Source organism: Hemitrygon akajei, chromosome 9 (assembly GCF_048418815.1).
Source record: "Hemitrygon akajei chromosome 9, sHemAka1.3, whole genome shotgun sequence".
NCBI classification, from domain to species: Eukaryota; Metazoa; Chordata; class Chondrichthyes; order Myliobatiformes; family Dasyatidae; genus Hemitrygon; species Hemitrygon akajei.
The window spans coordinates 114,288,289-114,305,544 of record NC_133132.1 but is presented as its reverse complement, the minus strand read 5'-3'; the positions used below and the strand labels follow the sequence as shown (position 1 = coordinate 114,305,544).

Genomic DNA, 17,256 nt, shown 5'->3' with positions numbered 1-17,256 from the left:
CATTAATCCTGCATTGCATCAGTTAGTCAGAAGCTTAGTCTTATTTTTGGAATTGCTTAGACACATTAGAAACTGACATGCACTAACTGGTTCTACAGACTGATGTAATTTGGCATGTATGTATGTCACCTCACAGCTGGATGCTATTAAATGCCAAAGTTTTGATTGATTTGCTTTGCCATGTTTCCATCTTTCGGCCACAACCCTAAAAGAAGGTGTAAAAGTGCATGAATTAAGATATTAAGTTTTAAATGCCTTATCAAATATCATCTTTTAGAAATGGTCTAGGTATACAGTTTCTATATGGTTTATGAAATATCGATAAGTACTTGATTGAGATTTGGTTTTGAATTCTATTCTTGCAGATTCTTTACATTTTTGTATTAGATTCATACAGAGGTACAACTGCATATTTGCACTCTTCATGGCTGGATTATGAGTAGATAACAGAACTGTAAAAATAGGTAGCAAATTTTTATGGCTTGTATCTTGTTGGAAGTTACCGTACATGGAATACACTGGTTCATAAAGTTGTATAATATAATGATGAAATCCACTAATTATTCTGTTTTTTTTGTTTTTAATCAGGGATTTGCGTTTCAATAAAATCAACGATATTCCATTTGGAGCCTTCAGACGTTTAAAGCACCTGAACACATTGTGAGTGCCATTTTCTCAGCTTTTTTCTTGTTCTCTCGCCCTTGCCAGCAAGTTCAGAAGTCGCAACAATTCACAGTTTTCAGTGTGACTTCAAGTTGCTGGCTAACAGCCTGAGTAGATTTCCAACATAGCATTTTAAACTGAACTAGAATGCTGCTCCATTGAGATAATGTTGAATCAATGTAAATTATAGTGGATTCCGGTTAATTGGGACACATTGGGAATAGTACATTTTGACCTAATTAAGCGGCTGCCTATTTAGCTGAAATTTCATGAAAATAATTAAAAAGGAACAAAACCCCAAATACAGATTGAGTAACAAATTATGTATTTAAATGAAATGGAGAAAAAATTAGAAAACTATCTATGCTAATTTAGTAGTATAAAACTGTATTAATTCCCAATAGTTATTGATAGAGGAATTGTGATGCCCTGTTCTTTTGATTGAGCAAAATCAGAATAGTTTTTGCAGATAATGGACTGCCTTCATACAAACCTTTCAACTATTTCATCCTCCAAGTCTTCATCTTCATTGTAACATTCAAGATGATTGTTGATACCCTCAGTTTCTTTGTATTTCCTAACTTGTTTCATTTTCTTTTTCATTCATGGCTGTCTCTCGCATCTTCAAGCCTTGAATGCTTGAAGCTGTAGTGAGCAAAACATTTCTGAATTGTCTTGCTGCTTATTTCTTGCCAAATATTAGTGACAAAACTCATTGCTCTTTAAACACAAACAGATGCAACTGATGCTGTTCAAAAGTTCCTCACACAAAGCATGATGTAATATCTAACTGATACACATGTGCCCGTGCCTAACACTAGTTAAAAACTGATCGATGACAGTCTCCTGCCCCCAAAAAGTAGTTTAATGTCCTAAATAAACTAAGGGAAACTCAGATATTTTCTCAATTAATTTGTTCCTTAAGAGTTGTCCCAAATAAACGGCACCTGGAACAACTAATGATCCAGATAACCAGAATCCACTGTACTTTGTTGATGATACTGTTTTAGAACAATATCTGGCTCTGTATAATGTCAGAGCTAAATGTCTTTTCAATACTGAATTGGTATTAATTTATGAAATGCAACATTCAGTTTTTGACATAAAGGCACAAAATGCTGGAATTATTTAAAAGGTCAGATAACAAGCAGATTTCCTGCATTTTTGTTTTTGATTTTCATTGAGCTTGATTATCAAGCTTAGCATATTTTATAATGTAAACCTTTACAATCAGCATGATGCATTAACCATTTCACTAAATAATTTGCAAAATGACATAAGTGAAATTCAGAGGTACATTTACTGAAATGTGATGTTTTTCTTAAATTCAACCATTGACTTCTCCGGCAATTTTGTTTCTTCAGGGCAGGAGATTGCACACACCTTAATGCACATGCAGTCAGTCATAGCAAAATATTAATTAAGGTATATAAAAAAATATCATAAATTGCCTATAAATTAATGTATACTGTTTCATCTGCCTCAAACATACAAAATACTGTAGGAACTCAGAAGGTCAGGCCAGCTTTTACAGTATGGAGAGGAATAAAAGGTTAAAACACACACAATGCAGGAGGAACTCAGCAGGCCAGGCAGCATCTATGAAAAGCAGTATATTTCAACATTTCAGGCCAAGACTCTTCACCAGAATTGGAGAAAAAAGGATGAGGAGTCAGAGTAAGAAGGGGAGGAGAGGAAGAAGCATAAGGAACCGGGGGGGGGGGGGGGGTGAAATAAAGAGCTGGGAAGTTGATTGGTGAAAGAGGTACAGGCCAGAGAAGGGCTGATAGAGGGCAGAAGGTCATAGAGGAAAGAAAAAGAGGAGGAGCACCAGAGGGAAGTGATAGGCAGGCGATGAGATGAGAGAGGGAAATGGGAATGAGGAATGGTGAAGGGGGGGTGGGGATGGGCATTACCAGAAGTTCAAGAAATCTATGTTCATGCCATCAGCTTGGAGGCTCCCCAGACGGAATATAAGGTGTTGCTCCTCCAACCTGCGTCCTCATCGCAACAGTAGAGGAGGCCATGGACTGACGAACAGTTGACATTTTGGACCACCACTTCAGGATTTGAATGGAAGGGGAAAGAAGCCAGAACAAGGTGGGGGGGGGGGGGGGGGGAGGGAGGAAGCCGTACAGGCTGACGGGAGATGGGTGAAACCAGGTGACAAAGAGTGGTATAAAGTTAGAAGTGGGGAAGCTGGTGATAGATTGAAGAGGTAAAGGGCTGAAGAAGGAATCTGTTGTGGCAGTGGAAGCTTATTGGTGAAAGGTAAGAATAAGGGAAACTCTGCCTGTTATGGCAGCAGGAAGATGGGCTGAATGAGGGCAGATGAGCAGGAAATGGTAGAGGAAGGGAATCACTGATCTTTGAAGAAAGAGGACATTTCTGTTGTTCAGAAATGTAAAGTCTCACCCTGAGAACAGATGCAGCAGAAACGGAGGAACTATAGAAAAGGGAATAGCATTTTTAAACGTAATAGGGTGGAAAGTGGTATAGTCAAAATAGTTGGTTTATACTGTAAAAAATGGAGTCCGATCGAAGAAGGGCTAAGAGGTGTCAGAGATGGATCAATTATGTAGTTTTCGTAGTCAAGGGAGAGATGTTAGTTAACAATTGAGATTGTTATTTTGTTGAAGTGAATCTACGTGAGCATCCATTGAGTATCCTATTTGAAAACTATCTTTAACTTGATGGCATATATTTAGACTGACAGTAAAAGGGAAGAGTGTAATTTTTTTCGGTCTTTGCTTTGTATGGCCATCAGATTGCATTACCAGAGGAGAAAATATGATCTGCTGGAAGAACTTAGTGAGTCAGGCAGCATTTGTGGAGGGAAATGGATGGTTGATTTTTTGGCTCAGGGCCCTATATTTAGACTGAACCAGTAACGAGGAGATTGTCGGTATAAAGAAATGAGAGGAATAGGTCAGACAAAGGCTGGCAAATTGGCCAGAAGGAGGGCTGATGGCAGATGGTCTGGTGGGGGAAAAGTGGAGATGGTGACAGAAGGCTTGGAGATCATAAGTTGAGACTTCAGTGCGCTGCAGATTATTGAATTTGGTAAAGAATGAGAGTGAAGCGTAGAACCAAATAAGAGCTCTGGTGGGCAGGTAGAAACAATGGATTGAGGGGGTAGAGGAAGGAGTGTGTAGTTGATTGGTAGATAACTTGGGGAGGGTAAAGAAACTGGGTGGTAAAGGGTTTGTGGTGAGGTACATACATGGCTTGGGAAGAGAAAGGATGTGTGAAAAGACCTGGGTGGGTCAGGAGGAAAGATAAAAGGAATGGTGGAGTGAATGACCTGCAATTGAAGAATGTAATTTTCATGCTATTGATTTGCTGACTTATTATGGGGAATGGAAGAGCTGGTGCTCTTTTAGCTTGCAGTGAGCCTCACCCACTGATGAGATGAAGTCAAATTGGGAGTGTGAAGGGGAATGAAAATGGCATGCATCTAGGAGCTCAGGATGGCTGTTGTGGAGAGTGTACAGCTGTTCTGCAAAAGAGTTGCATGGTCAATGTGTGGTCTCACCAACGTAGAACAGGCTTCACCTGAGAGCAAAAATTCAGTGGATGGAGTTAAAGAGTATGCATGCAGATCTCTGCCTCTCCTGGAAGGGCTATTTAGGTCCCTGGATGAACGTGAGTGATGAAGTGAATGGACAGGTGTTATGCCTCCTATAATGCTGGAAAGTAGCCTGGAAAAGGGGAGGGATGTGTGAATTTTACAACTTTATCTGTGTAAAATGCAAAGGGTTGTGGAGGGGAAGATATGACCAGCAGTGGGATCAAGTTGTAGCTGGAAAAAAAATATCAGATGATAAGCTGGACAGAGGAGTCTGGTGGGTGAAAGGACCAAGGAAATACTTTTCCTATTCTGACTGCAGATTTCAGATGTCATGGAGTGGAAAGCCACATCTCAAAAAGGGATGTGGAGATAGATAAATGAAAAATTAATGTTGTCTTTGTTGGAAAAGTCGAGGCAGCTATAGGAACCATTGGCTTTGTAGTAAATATCAGTGGAAAAAATTGTCACCTCGATAAAGACAGCAATTAAGAAATGGGGAGAGAAACGTCAGAGGTATTGATGTTTGAAGGCAAGGTGAAGCTGGTAGAAAAGTTGATGAAATTAATGAGCTCTGCACAAGAGTGCAGGAGACAGCACCAGTGCAATTGTTCTTGTAGTTGGGGAGTGATGCCAGATTAGGTTTGGAACAAAGCGTGCTTCATGCAGTCAACAAAAGAGGCAGTTGTGGCTGGGCCTGTGCATGTGACCATGACTACACTTTTCATTTATATAAAGTGAAAAGAATTAAAAGAAGTGGAGAGTAAGAGGTATTTTTCCCAAGCAGGGGAGAGTATGGCTGGAGGGAAATCATTTGGGTCTATGATTTAGAAAAATGTGAAAAGTTTCAAGGCATTATTATGGGGAATGGAAGTACATAAGGATTGGATACTCATTGTAATGATGCAGTGGTGGATTCCAGGGAACTGAGAGTTGTTAAAATGGTAGAGAGCACACAAAGTGTCTCTGATACTGATGGGAACAGACTGAACAAGATAGAGTCAAAACATGAGGAAATGAGTTCAGTGGAGTTTCACTTCCTACTTCCATACTGACCTCTTTGCACCTGGTTGCCTCAGCAGTCAGAGGGAAGTCAAACACAGGCACGAAGAACAGCACCCCATGCTCTGCCTGGGTAGTCTACAACCCAATGGTTTGATCTCTGCAGTTTCAGATAACCTGCTCCCCCCTCCTTTCCCTTTTCCCTTCTGATCTATCTTCTGAATATTCTCAAGGGAGAGAGTAAGCAACCAGAGGTCAAGGTGCAGATTTGTACCCATGACGTAGGTAGAAAGGGGGAAGAGGTCCTGTGCAGTGAATATAGGGAGTTGGGGAAGAGGCTGAGGAGCAGGACCTCTCTGGATTACTCCCAGTGCCACATGCTGGTCAGGGCAGGAATAGGATGATAGTGCAGATGAATGAGTGGCTGAGGAACTGGGACAGGGTTTCAGATTTCTGGATCATTGGGATCTTTTCTGGAGAAGGTATGACCTGTACAGAAAGAACAGGTTGGCTATCTCGATGCAGGCAGGTTTGCTCGAGCTGTTGAGGTTTTAACCTAATTTGGCAGGGGGCAGGAGCTCGAATGTTAAGGCTGAGGATGGAGCAGTTGGTGTGCAAGTAGATGACGTAGTTTGTGGTGGGATAGGTCAAAATTGCAGTCAGTGGGATGAGTTGAAGTGTAACATGGGGGCAAGTCAAAAAAGATGAATAAAGGACTGAAAGGGTTATATTTGAATGCAGCAGTAGACGAGAAAAAGTAGCACAGTTAGATTGGCAAGTATGACGTTGCAGGCATCAGTGGGTTGTGGCAGAAAGCAGATCATAGTTGGGAGCTTAAAATCCAAAGTGTGCATTATATCAAAAGGTCAGACAGGTAGACAGAGGCAGGTGGCTCTGTTGGTTTTTATAAAAAGTGGTCAAATCCTTCAAATTGACATAAAATTAGAAAATGTAGAATTCTTGTAGGTTGAGTTAAGAAATTGCAGAAGTAAAAATTAGGTTGATACTGGATTCCAAGGGCTGGAATTGGTAGAATGCCTATGACATGCCTTTTTAGAGCAGTTGATGGTTAAGACAACTCGGGGAAAGGCAATTCTGGATTGAAGTTGTGTAATGAGCCAGGGGTGATGAGGGAGCTTAAGGTAAAAGAACCCTTGGGATTCAGTGATCATAATATAACAGAATTCACCCTGCAATTTGAGAGGGACATATCAGTATTACAGTTGAGTAAAGGGAATTACAGAGGCATGGGAGCGGAGCTGTCCAAAGTTGATTAGAAGTGGACACTAGCAGGGATCATGGTAGAACAGTAATGGCTGGAGTTTTAGGGGCAAATGAAGACACAAGAAAAATGCATCCCAAAGATGAAAAGAGAGAATGAGGAAACTGTGGCTGACAGCGTAGTCAAAGACAGCATGAAGGGAAATGAGGGCATATAATATAGCATAAATTAGTGGGAAACTAGAAGATTGGGAAGCTTTTAAAAGCCAATAGAAGGCAATTAAAAAAGCCATAAAGCGAGAGGATGAAATATGAAGGTAAGCTAAGCAACAATATTAGAGAGGATAAAGAACAAAAGGAAGTGAGATTGGATATCAGACTGCTGAAAATGACACTGGCGAGTGGTAATGAGGACATAGAAATCGGGAAAATCTTAAGTATTTTGCTTTAGTCTTCACTGTGGAAATTCGAATCAGTATGCAGAACAGAAAGTACAGTAGTTGCTATTACTAAGGAGGATGTGTTTAGGAAGCTGAAAGGTTAGGTGAATCACTTGGGCCAGTTGGAATACATCCCAGTGTTCTAAAACAGGTAACTGAAAAGATTGTGGAGGCACTTAGTAAAGATCTTTCAAACACTAGAATACTGGAAAATTGCAAATGTCACTCCACTGCTTAAAATCATAGGCCAGTTAGCCTCACTTCGATGGTTGAGGAGGTGTTGGAGTCCGTTATTAAGGATGAGTTTGTGGGGTACCCGAAGGAGAAATCTTGCCTGACAGATCTGTTAGAATTCAAGCAAGATGGACAAGGGCAAGTTGGTGGATGTTGCATACTTGAATTTTCAGAAGTCCTTTGGCAAAGTGCAGCACACGAGGCTGCTTAACAAGGTAAGAGCTCATGGTATTACAGAAAAGATACAAGTATGGTTAGAAGATTGGTTGACTGGCAGAGGCAGAGTGGGAATCAAGGGAGCCTTTTCTAGTTGGCAGCCACTGGCTAGTGGTGTTAGGCAGAGGTTGATATTGGGACAGCTTCTTTTCACGCTATTCGTCAATGATTTGGATGCCGGAATTGATGGGTTGGTGGCCAGGTTTGCAGGTGGTATTGAGATAGGTGGAGGGGCAGCTAGTGCTGAGGAAGCAACAAATCTGTAGAAGGACTTAGACAGATTGGGAGAATGGGCAAAGAATTGATGGATGGAATATATATAGGAAAGTGTGGACATGTACTTTGGTAGAAGGAATAAAGGTGTAGACTATTTTCTAAACAGGGAGAATATTCAGAAACTCAGAGTTGCAAAGCGACTTGGACTTGGATGTCCTTTTGTAGGATTCCCTAAGGGTTAACTTGCAGTTTGAGTCACTGTTTAGGAAGGCAAATGCAATGTTAGCTTTCATTTCAAGAGCTCCAGAATACAAAGTCAAGGATGTAATGGTTAGACCACACTGGAGTATTGTGAGCAGTTTGGGGCCCCTTACCTAAGATATGTGCTGGTATTGGAGAGTGCCTAGAGGAGGTTCCTGAGAATTATTCCAGGAATGAAAAGGTGGCCATATGAGGAGCATCTGATGGCTCTGGACCTGTACATGCTGGAGTTTAGAAGACTGAAGGGGGATCTCATTGAAACCTATTGAATATAGAAAGGCCAAGAGACAAAGTGGATGTGGAGAAGATTCCTATATTTGGAGGGAGGGGTGGTGTAGGACCAGAGGGAACAGCCTCAGAATAGAAAGATGTCCATTTAGAACAGAGATGAGGAGGAATTTCTTTTGGCAAGGTGTAGTGAATCTGTGGAATTCATTGTCTCAAACAGCTGTGGAGGCCAGGTCATTGGGGATATTTAAGGTGGAGGTTGATAGGTTCTTAATTTGTCAAGGAGTGAAAGATTACAGGGAGAAGGCAGGAAAATGGTGTTGAGAGAGATAATAAATCAGCTATGATGTAATAGCAGAGCAGATATGATGGGCCAAATGGCCTTTCCTCTTTTCGTCTAATTTGTGATCACCCCACTCCCTTGCGTTCAATCATCCAGATTCTTTCCTATCCTCTTCCGACTAAATCTGTCCTTCAAGCCCACTGTGCTTCCATTCTGTCCTTCCCATATGTTCACACCTACCCATCATTACTCCCTCGAGTCCACTCGCAATTTCTTATCAGTATTCTATAACATGTAGATCTTTTTAGTCTCCACTTGTCACCTTCCAGCTTGTGTCACTGTCTCCACCCTCCCCCACCTGTCTTCATCTCCCAATTGGCCCATCTTCATCTGCTTCCACCCATCATTTGCCATCCCTTTATTCAGCCCTCACCCCTGGCCTTTATTCTTTATGCTGGCTTTCTCTTTTTTTTTATTCCGGTGAAGGTCTTGACTGGCAAAATTGATTATCCATTTTCTTTCACAGATGCTGACTGACCTGCTATGTTTCTCGAACAACTTTTTTTTCTGTTCCGGATTCCACTTTCTTTTATTTTGAGTTCATTGCTGATTCTGTGGAATATCATTTATGTTCAGTTCATGTCAGGAATTTGGAGCAAGATTTCTACTGGTCTAAACTTGCTGCCGTTTGGGTTTTTGGCTTTTCCCAAACAGTCCTTTTCTGTAAATGTATGACATGAATTTAACTTTTTTGGAACATGGGAACAGGAGTCAACTGTTGACCATGAAGCTTCTTCTGTAGGTCACCTAAATTATGGTGAGTGATGTAATGCTAAAACGCTGTAACCCTTAACACAGAGTCAAAATGTATTAACTTGGATTTGAAATTAAGAAATAAAGTTGCTGCTAACCACAACTTGGAAAAGAGTGCTCTGAGGTTTTATCAATCTTTGTAAGAGATATTTCCATACTATACTCATGGACTGTTTAGCTTTAGATTTAAAACTCTCAATGTAGCACAGAGGCACAGCAGATAGTTTGCACGAATTTCCTCCAGGTGCTTCATTATCCTCCCGTTGCCACCAATACCTCAACATAAAACTAAATTAGCACTGGTGTAGGTGGTCACTTGCAGAATTGAACAGAGGGATTGGTTGAAGACCTGCAAGTGAGAATAGGTTTAAATAGAGAATTAAGGGAATGGAACTGATACAATTGCTCTGAGAACCAATATAGACTCCATAGCCTGAATGGCCTCATTTCATCATATTAGAATATTGCTTTAATCTGCAGACAGAAACCATTTGTTATGTTAATCTAAGCAACCCCTTTAATATTGTGTAATTAACCATGAAGTCAGTTTCTTCATTCTGTGGTCCCTTCCCAAGCTAGCATCTGCTTCATTCCAAAAACCCAACATAGTCCTCGTGGTCTGGTCTTTTTTAAGGCTTTGTGTAACTGTGGCATGATTTTTACCCTTTTGACCACTTGTTATATAGGGAAATATTTCCATTAATATTTGAGCAGCTTATTTGCTGATTGTGTTGTGTTATATGTACTGTGTTGAGCAGCTAGATCCAGAGGAACGTTTCATTTGCCAGTATACTGTATACACTTTTACACTAAATTTTTAAAATTTAATTTTTGTCCATAAAGGTCTGGAGACATGGGTCTCATGACTACAGTTTGGCCTTCAAAATATTATTGCAAGAAAACTCATCACCAGATTCCAGATCATAGGCGTTATTGCCTTCCACAGCAAATGGATTCTTGACTTTCTGATCAAAAGACCACAGTCCAGAAGGATAGGCAGCCACCTACTCTGCACTTATTGCTGTGTGGCCAGATTCTGCTCTAAGTTTGCAGATGATATCAGCGTAGTGGGCCGAGTCTTAAATACTAATGAGTTGGAGTACAGGAAGGGGATAGAGCTTAGTGACATAGTGTCATGACAACAGCCTTTCTTTCAATGTCAACAAAGCTAAAGATATTGTCATTAAATTCAGAAAGATGTGTTGAGGGTGAGAGCTTTAATTTCCTCAGAGTGAACATCACCATGAAGCATTCCTTGATATTACAGTCAAGAAAGCTCAGCAATGCCTCTACTTCCTTCGAAAGTAAATAAAGTTCATGTCCCCATTGACCCTTATCAATTTTTGTAAATGCACCATAGAAAGCATTCTGTCTGGATGCATAACTGCTTGGTTTAGTAGCTGCTGTGCACTGCAGGGAGTTGTGGACATAGCACAGCATCTCAAGGAACCAACTTCTCCATGTCTATACTTCTGGTTGCCTCAGTAAAGCAGCAAGGATAATCAAAGACCCCACGCACCCTGGACATTGTCTTCCCAATGGGAGAGCAGAGATAATGTAAAGACTGAAAGCATGTACCACTAGGCTCAAGGACAACTTTATTCCATTGTTATCAGACTCTCGAGTGAACCTCTTGTCCGATAAGATGGATTCTTGGTGTCACAATCTATCTTGTTATGATCGTACACTTGATCATTTACCTGTTCTGCACTTTCTCTGTAGCTTTACACTTCATTCTGTGTTGTGTTACTGTTTTACAATGTTCTAGCTCAATGCACTATGTAATAATTTGATCTCTATCATTTGTGTCAACACTATCAGTTAATCTCTGAACAGTGTTCAAGACAAACATTTTACTGTGACAGTAATAAACCAATGCCAATACAAATCCATGGTCAAATGAATCACTTTGATTATTTGCATAATAGCTTTCCACATAGTAGAGCCAGACTTTGTGGTATAGCAAGCATGGCTTTCTATGCCAATGTTTAAATAATTTGCAGATCTAACCCTACCATGAAACTGGTGATCTTCCTTTGGCAGTGTGATATGTGCACTTTATTTCCACGCTTGACTCCTCAGCCTGTGTTTCCTAAGCAGGTTAATAATTTGCTTGAAGTTCCATGAGCTTTGACTGTCTTACAAAGGGTTTGATCAAATGTCTGAAGTTCACAAGATAAAGCTGATGAATTAATCTAGCCATTAGTTTACCTGCCTGTACAAGAAAATCAGATTTTGTTTAACAATTTTATTCTTTATGAATCGAAATTTTTTTGAGTGATGCTCAGAAATGGGCTCTTTGGTGCAACTTGTCCATGCTTATTGCAGCATCCTCCCTGCTGGTCCCAGTTGCCTGATTGCCCCTTAACCCTCCATGTACCTGTCCAAATACCTCAAGGTTTGCAGTTGTAACTGCCTCAACCACTTTCTCTTGTTGCTCAGGCCACTCTCTGTGTAACGTTGTTAGCGCTCGGGTATCTTTTAAATCTCTCCCTTCCAGTTTTAGAGTTCCCAAACCTGGAAAAAGACTTTTGTCCATTTGATCCATTCCCCTTTTGGTTTCATAAACTTGTGAGGTTGCCTCTCATCCTCCTGCACTCAAAGGGTTAAAGATCCCGTGTAACCAATCTCTCCCTATAACTCAGGCCTTTTAGTCCACACAGCATTCTGATAAATCTCTTCTATACCTTCTCAGCTTGACAATGTCCTTCCTAACGAAGGGTGATTAAAACTCTATATAATGATCCAAGTGTAGTTTCGCCAACAACTTGTATAACTATAACATAATGTCCTCATTCCTAAACTCGACCTGACTGATAAAGGCCGGCATATTAAGTAGCTTATCACCATCCCATTTATTTGCACTGTCACATTAAATGACCCCACTAATCTCCCTTAATCTGTCCCTGGTGGCAAAATAAAATTTCTCTGCTGGGATATTGTTCCACTCCCTTCAAGCGCAATCTCTCCCTTGTATAGGTTGCACCTACCCCTCTGTCCTAATGGTCCAAGGGGCTGAATCCCTGCCCCCTGTGCCAGCTCTTAAGCCAAGCATTCATCGAGTTTATTTTGTATTCCTGGACTTACTCACATGTGGCACCAGGAGCGATTCGAAGATCACTATCCTCAAGGTCCCATGTTTTAATTTTCCTCGACAGTTCTGCCTATGTCATTTGTATCAACATGTACAGCAAACTTGGGCTGTTGGCCCTCCCTTTTGAGAATTTTCTACAGCTGATCAGAGACATCCTAGACCTTGGCAGCTGAGAATCAACACTCCAGCTTGGAATCTCTTCCACTGACTGCTCCCTTGATAAGGAGTCTCCTGTTATTGTTGCTCTGCCTGACTTTAATCTTAACTCCTGAGTTTAAGAGTTGGCTACAGTGCCACTGATCTAGTTGCTGGTGCTGTGCTCGGATAGGCCATCCCCTCAGCAGTTTCCAATTACCGTAGATGTCGGATTATAAGCCGCTACTTTTTTCCCACATTTTGAACAGCTTTGAACACTGCGGCCTTTACTACGGTGCAGCTAATGCATGATTTTTTTTCATGCCGCCAAAAACATTTTGCCTCGTAACAGTAAACCAATAAAATTGATGTTCACAGAGGTCCAATGAAATTGTACGATAAATCAAGCGCACTTTCACAATTAAATTATTGTAAATCAGTCATTTGTACTCACCCTCATCAACATGGAAAACACTCGAAGAAAAGCATTGTGCTGCCTTTATGGCAGTTATTTAGTTTATAATATTTTCGCTTAGTAATTCATTTGTTAGTTAAAGTTAGAAGTGTTTTAACTATATTTGTTTTCTGTACTACATCCCGGGATGCTATGACGTCACACCCGGTTTCGCCGCGTCTTGTGGGAAAAATACCGGTTTGCGATAAACGGGAAGGCGATAAGCGAGCGGCGGAGCCAAAACGCTGCTTTTAAGTTAAAGGCGATCAATAACTTTTCCTGGTAGGCTGCAGTATATATATTTTTTACCAGTCGTTAGGAGATATTGGAATGTTGTTCAGTAAAAAAGTATACGCAACGTATATTTAAAAGTAGCCGCGTTACAGGCACGGTTCGAAAAAAAGCATTTGCAATATGTATTTGTTTATGTTACCATATGGATTTAATTAAAAGTTAAAAAATCCTCACGTGTAATATCTTTCTGTGTAAATATCTCATATTACAACGTGGGACACCTGCGGCCGAAAATCCGGTGCGGCTTGTACAAGTACAAAATTGATTTTATTTCTAAAATTAGAGCCAGCGGCTTTTAATCAGGTGCGCTCTGTAGTGCGAAATCTACGGTAGTTATACTTGTTGTTGTGTGGAATACCACAGGAACTCTGCACTACTTGCCTTGTGTCGCCTCATGGTTACCCATCTACCTGAAGCCTGTACTTTGGGTGTGGCTATCTCAATCCATATTGTTCCCCAGTAATCAATTAGATACCTTTGTAGAATAACCATTCCCTCCTTAATTATAGACTAAAATTTCACAAAATCGCCAGATATTAGGGTAAATGTTTTTCAGTTCTATTGCTACTCTTGCATATCTTAAATCATGAAGTAATATGTAGCATATGTCATAATCTAATGTAATTGTTCCCAAATAAAGAGGATGTTAGACAATAGTTGGAATATTTGCAGTATTTTCATGTACTCTTCTGAAAGCTTGGGATAGAAGGTATGGAATTGTGTTACAGTACTTTTGATCTTTCTATCAAAGCACTCCCATCACTTATCCACAAATGCTTTAAAAAGGTGTGGGTTAGATGAGTAGTACTAATGCTTCTTGCTGAGATGAGGGGCTACAATGTGACTAACACATTGAACGTGAGCGCTTGCTGGCCAGTGGCAGATGCTGCCCATTGTGTTGACAGACCATAAGATTCCTCCACAAACAGCAAGGGTGTGGAGAGTGGTGGACTGAGCTCAGGGTTGTGAAAGGTTAACTAGCACCTAGCTTTCCTACAGCAGCTGGGAGGGTGGGAGATCACATCACTTCTCAGCACAATGGCAGTGTTGGCCACACATTTGTTGTACATCATGCTATAAAGCCTGTTACTGCTGATTAGTGTTCTCTTTCCTGGGAACAGATCCTGCCTGCTGAATGGGGTACAAATTCCTCCCCCTTGTGTGGCTTCACAGCTCTTGGTATTTCTCCAGGTTGCAGGATTTGCCTTGCTCTTTACCATCAGGAGTCATTTTTCTATTGGGTTGTTTTTGTCGTGGTTTTTTGTGCTTTTCAAATGACCAGGAGATGCAGAAAATTCTTCAAGAAGGGTTAAACTTTAATTTGCAAATCAAAGTTGAGACAGTCATTGAGCTAGTCGCTGAATGCCTACCGATTCTCGGATACAGCCACTTTTTAAAGCAAACCTGGTTTAGCTGCATTAACATATCCAAGCGGTGCATATCACAGTTACTATTGTTTTTACCTATTGACTTATTCGTTCTAGTCGACTATATAGTTTTAATTACACAGCAGACAACTTGTCTCCTACATATCTTTAGTTACACAGCCGACATGTTCAAAGCAAAATATCCCTACATATTGTCTCTACATTGCCTTAGTTACACAGCCGACATGTTCAAAGCAAAATATCCCTACATATTGTCTCTACATTGCCTTAGTTACACAGCCGACATGTTCAAAGCAAAATATCCCTACATATTGTCTCTACATTGCCTTAGTTACACAGCCGACATGTTCAAAGCAAAATATCCCTACATATTGTCTCTACATTGCTTTAGTTACACAGTCGACAAGTTCAAAGCAAAATATCCCTGAGCTACTTTTCATTAACACATATTGTCTCTACATTCAATTGGATACCTGATTAGCAAATATTAACACATCATTGTCTTTTAGCATTTCACACAGTTTTGGTTACACAGCAACTTCACAGCTGGCGCGCTCCCAGCCACCTCTCCCTAGCATATACCAACACACCATATTTTTTTAGCATTAAGTTTTATACTCCAGAATATTTTCTACTCCAATATTTTGTTCCTGGGTTGTCACACATGGTTATATTTTGTTAATAAGAATCCTTGGCCTTCAAGGGAATAAACTGGTACTATATGTAGGAAATTCCTTTTATTGTTCTGAAACCACTTCCTTAACTTTGTTTTACTCATTAACAGACCTTTGCAATTCACCAAAGACCATTTTCATCTTGCAACATTAAAATCCATTTTAAGGAAAATCCAAAACTTAGATTCTTTTGCATTGCTCCCTTTTTTGTGGAGCTTGATACTGAATCATTATTATTGTAATTTGAAATGTAATAGCACACTGATTGTAACAAAACTTTGGCATCACATCTTACAAAATTTGATAACGACCTATTCCTTAATTGAGAATCATTGAATCGTGGCAAAGGAAAGTTCATTGCATCTGTTCCACACCCCACCAACTAGAGAGAATCCATTTTCAGAGAGAAGCCTTTTTTTTAACTGATCGGGGCAAAGAAGCTAGACTGCGCAGGCGCGTGACATAGTGCACCAAAGGTTCAAAACGGAGAGGAATTTTTCAGTGGTCTTGTAAATCGAACCAAGAGGCGGAGAGTGAAGAAGTAAAGGCATCTCAGAGAGAAGCCAAAAGTTAAAAAAAAAGACTGCCATATACAGCAGCCATCGTCAGAGTAGACTGAGTCAGAGTGGGACGACTTTGACTCAACAGACTTCAGCATGAACGGGCAGAGGTGAGGGTATATACCGGTGTTATGACCCCAGCCCCCTCCTTTGTGAGATTCGCAAGAGCCCTAGTCAAGGGGGGGTCAAATGACCCAAGAGAGAGAGGGAGACATGCTGAAGACCACGTTCCCCCGGGAAGCAGAATAAAGCGACTCTTTGACTATTGTCTCATGAAGACCACGTGTAAAGCCCTCGGGCAAAGTGGGCTGGTCGCTCAAAGACTGAGTCAGAGTGGGACAACTTTGACTCAACAGACTTCAGCATGAATGGGCAGAGGTGAGGGTATATACCGGTAAGTTTTGTTTTGTTCATTTAAAGTAGAGAGAATGCCAAGCAGGATATTGGAATGCTCCTCTTGCAGGATGTGGGAAGTCAGGGAGACCTCCTGACAACGACGCCTGCAAGAAGTGCATCCAGCTGCAGGTCCTAACAAGCCGCGTTAGGGAACTGGAGCAGGAGCTGGATGACCTCCAGATAATTCGGGAGAATGAGAAGTATTCTCATTGAATACCTCCCTGCAAGGATATTTGTCCCCCTGAAGTTCAGGTGTAACCTGTCTCTTGTGTAGAAGAGGTCCCAATGATCCTGAAATCTGAAACCCTGCCCCCTACACCAGTTCGTGAGCCACGTGTTTATCCTCCAGAGCATCCTATTCTTACCCTCACTGGCACATAGCACAAGTAGCAATCTACCTGTAGAACTACGGAGGGACCAATATCCTTGCAGGGAGGTTTGTTAGTGCTATTGGGGGGGGGGGTGGTTTAAACTAGATTTGCATTGGGTTGGGAACCAGAGTGCCAGAGTAGATAGTGGAGTGGGGGTGAAAATAAATGATGTTAAAGGTTCATGCAAAGTTACAAATAGAAGGGTTGTATGTGGTGGTAATAATCTTCTGAGGTGTGTCTATTTCAATGCGAGGAGTGTTGTGAGGAAGGCTGACGAGCTGAGGGCATGGGTTAACATGTGGAATTATGACATTGTAACCACAACCAAAGGAGTTGAATGACTTCAGACCTGTTGCCTTGACGTCGCACGTGATGAAGACCATGGAGCGGCTGATAATACAGAATCTGAGGCCACAAACCAGGCACGCCCAGGATCCTCTTCAGTTTGCGTATAAGGAGAAGGTGGGAGTGGAGGATGCTATCACGTATTTGCTGCACAAATCACTCTCTCACCTAGAGGGGGTCAGTTGTGCTGTGAGGATTACATTCCTTGACTTCTCTAGTGCCTTTAACACCATCCAGCCCAAGATCTTAAGGCACAAACTAACGGAGATGGGAGTAGACTCTCACATGGTGGATTGGATAGTGGACTACTTGACAGATAGACCTCAGTATGTGCGGTTGGGAGAAAGTAGGTCTGACACAGTGGTCAGCAGCACAGGGGCGCCGCAGGGAACCGTACTCT

General features: G+C 41.2%; 1 protein-coding gene across 2 annotated transcripts in view; it reads left to right on the top strand.

Annotated features, from left to right (window-relative positions):
• The window catches only part of pxdn (peroxidasin), a 257,963-nt gene that overhangs the window by 81,208 nt on the left and 159,499 nt on the right, over positions 1 to 17,256 (top strand). For both annotated transcript variants that reach the window (XM_073056799.1, XM_073056798.1), the window contains exon 2: positions 589 to 660. In XM_073056799.1, the coding sequence (XP_072912900.1) occupies positions 589 to 660 (72 nt within the window). The remainder of the gene's footprint in view (positions 1 to 588; positions 661 to 17,256) is intronic.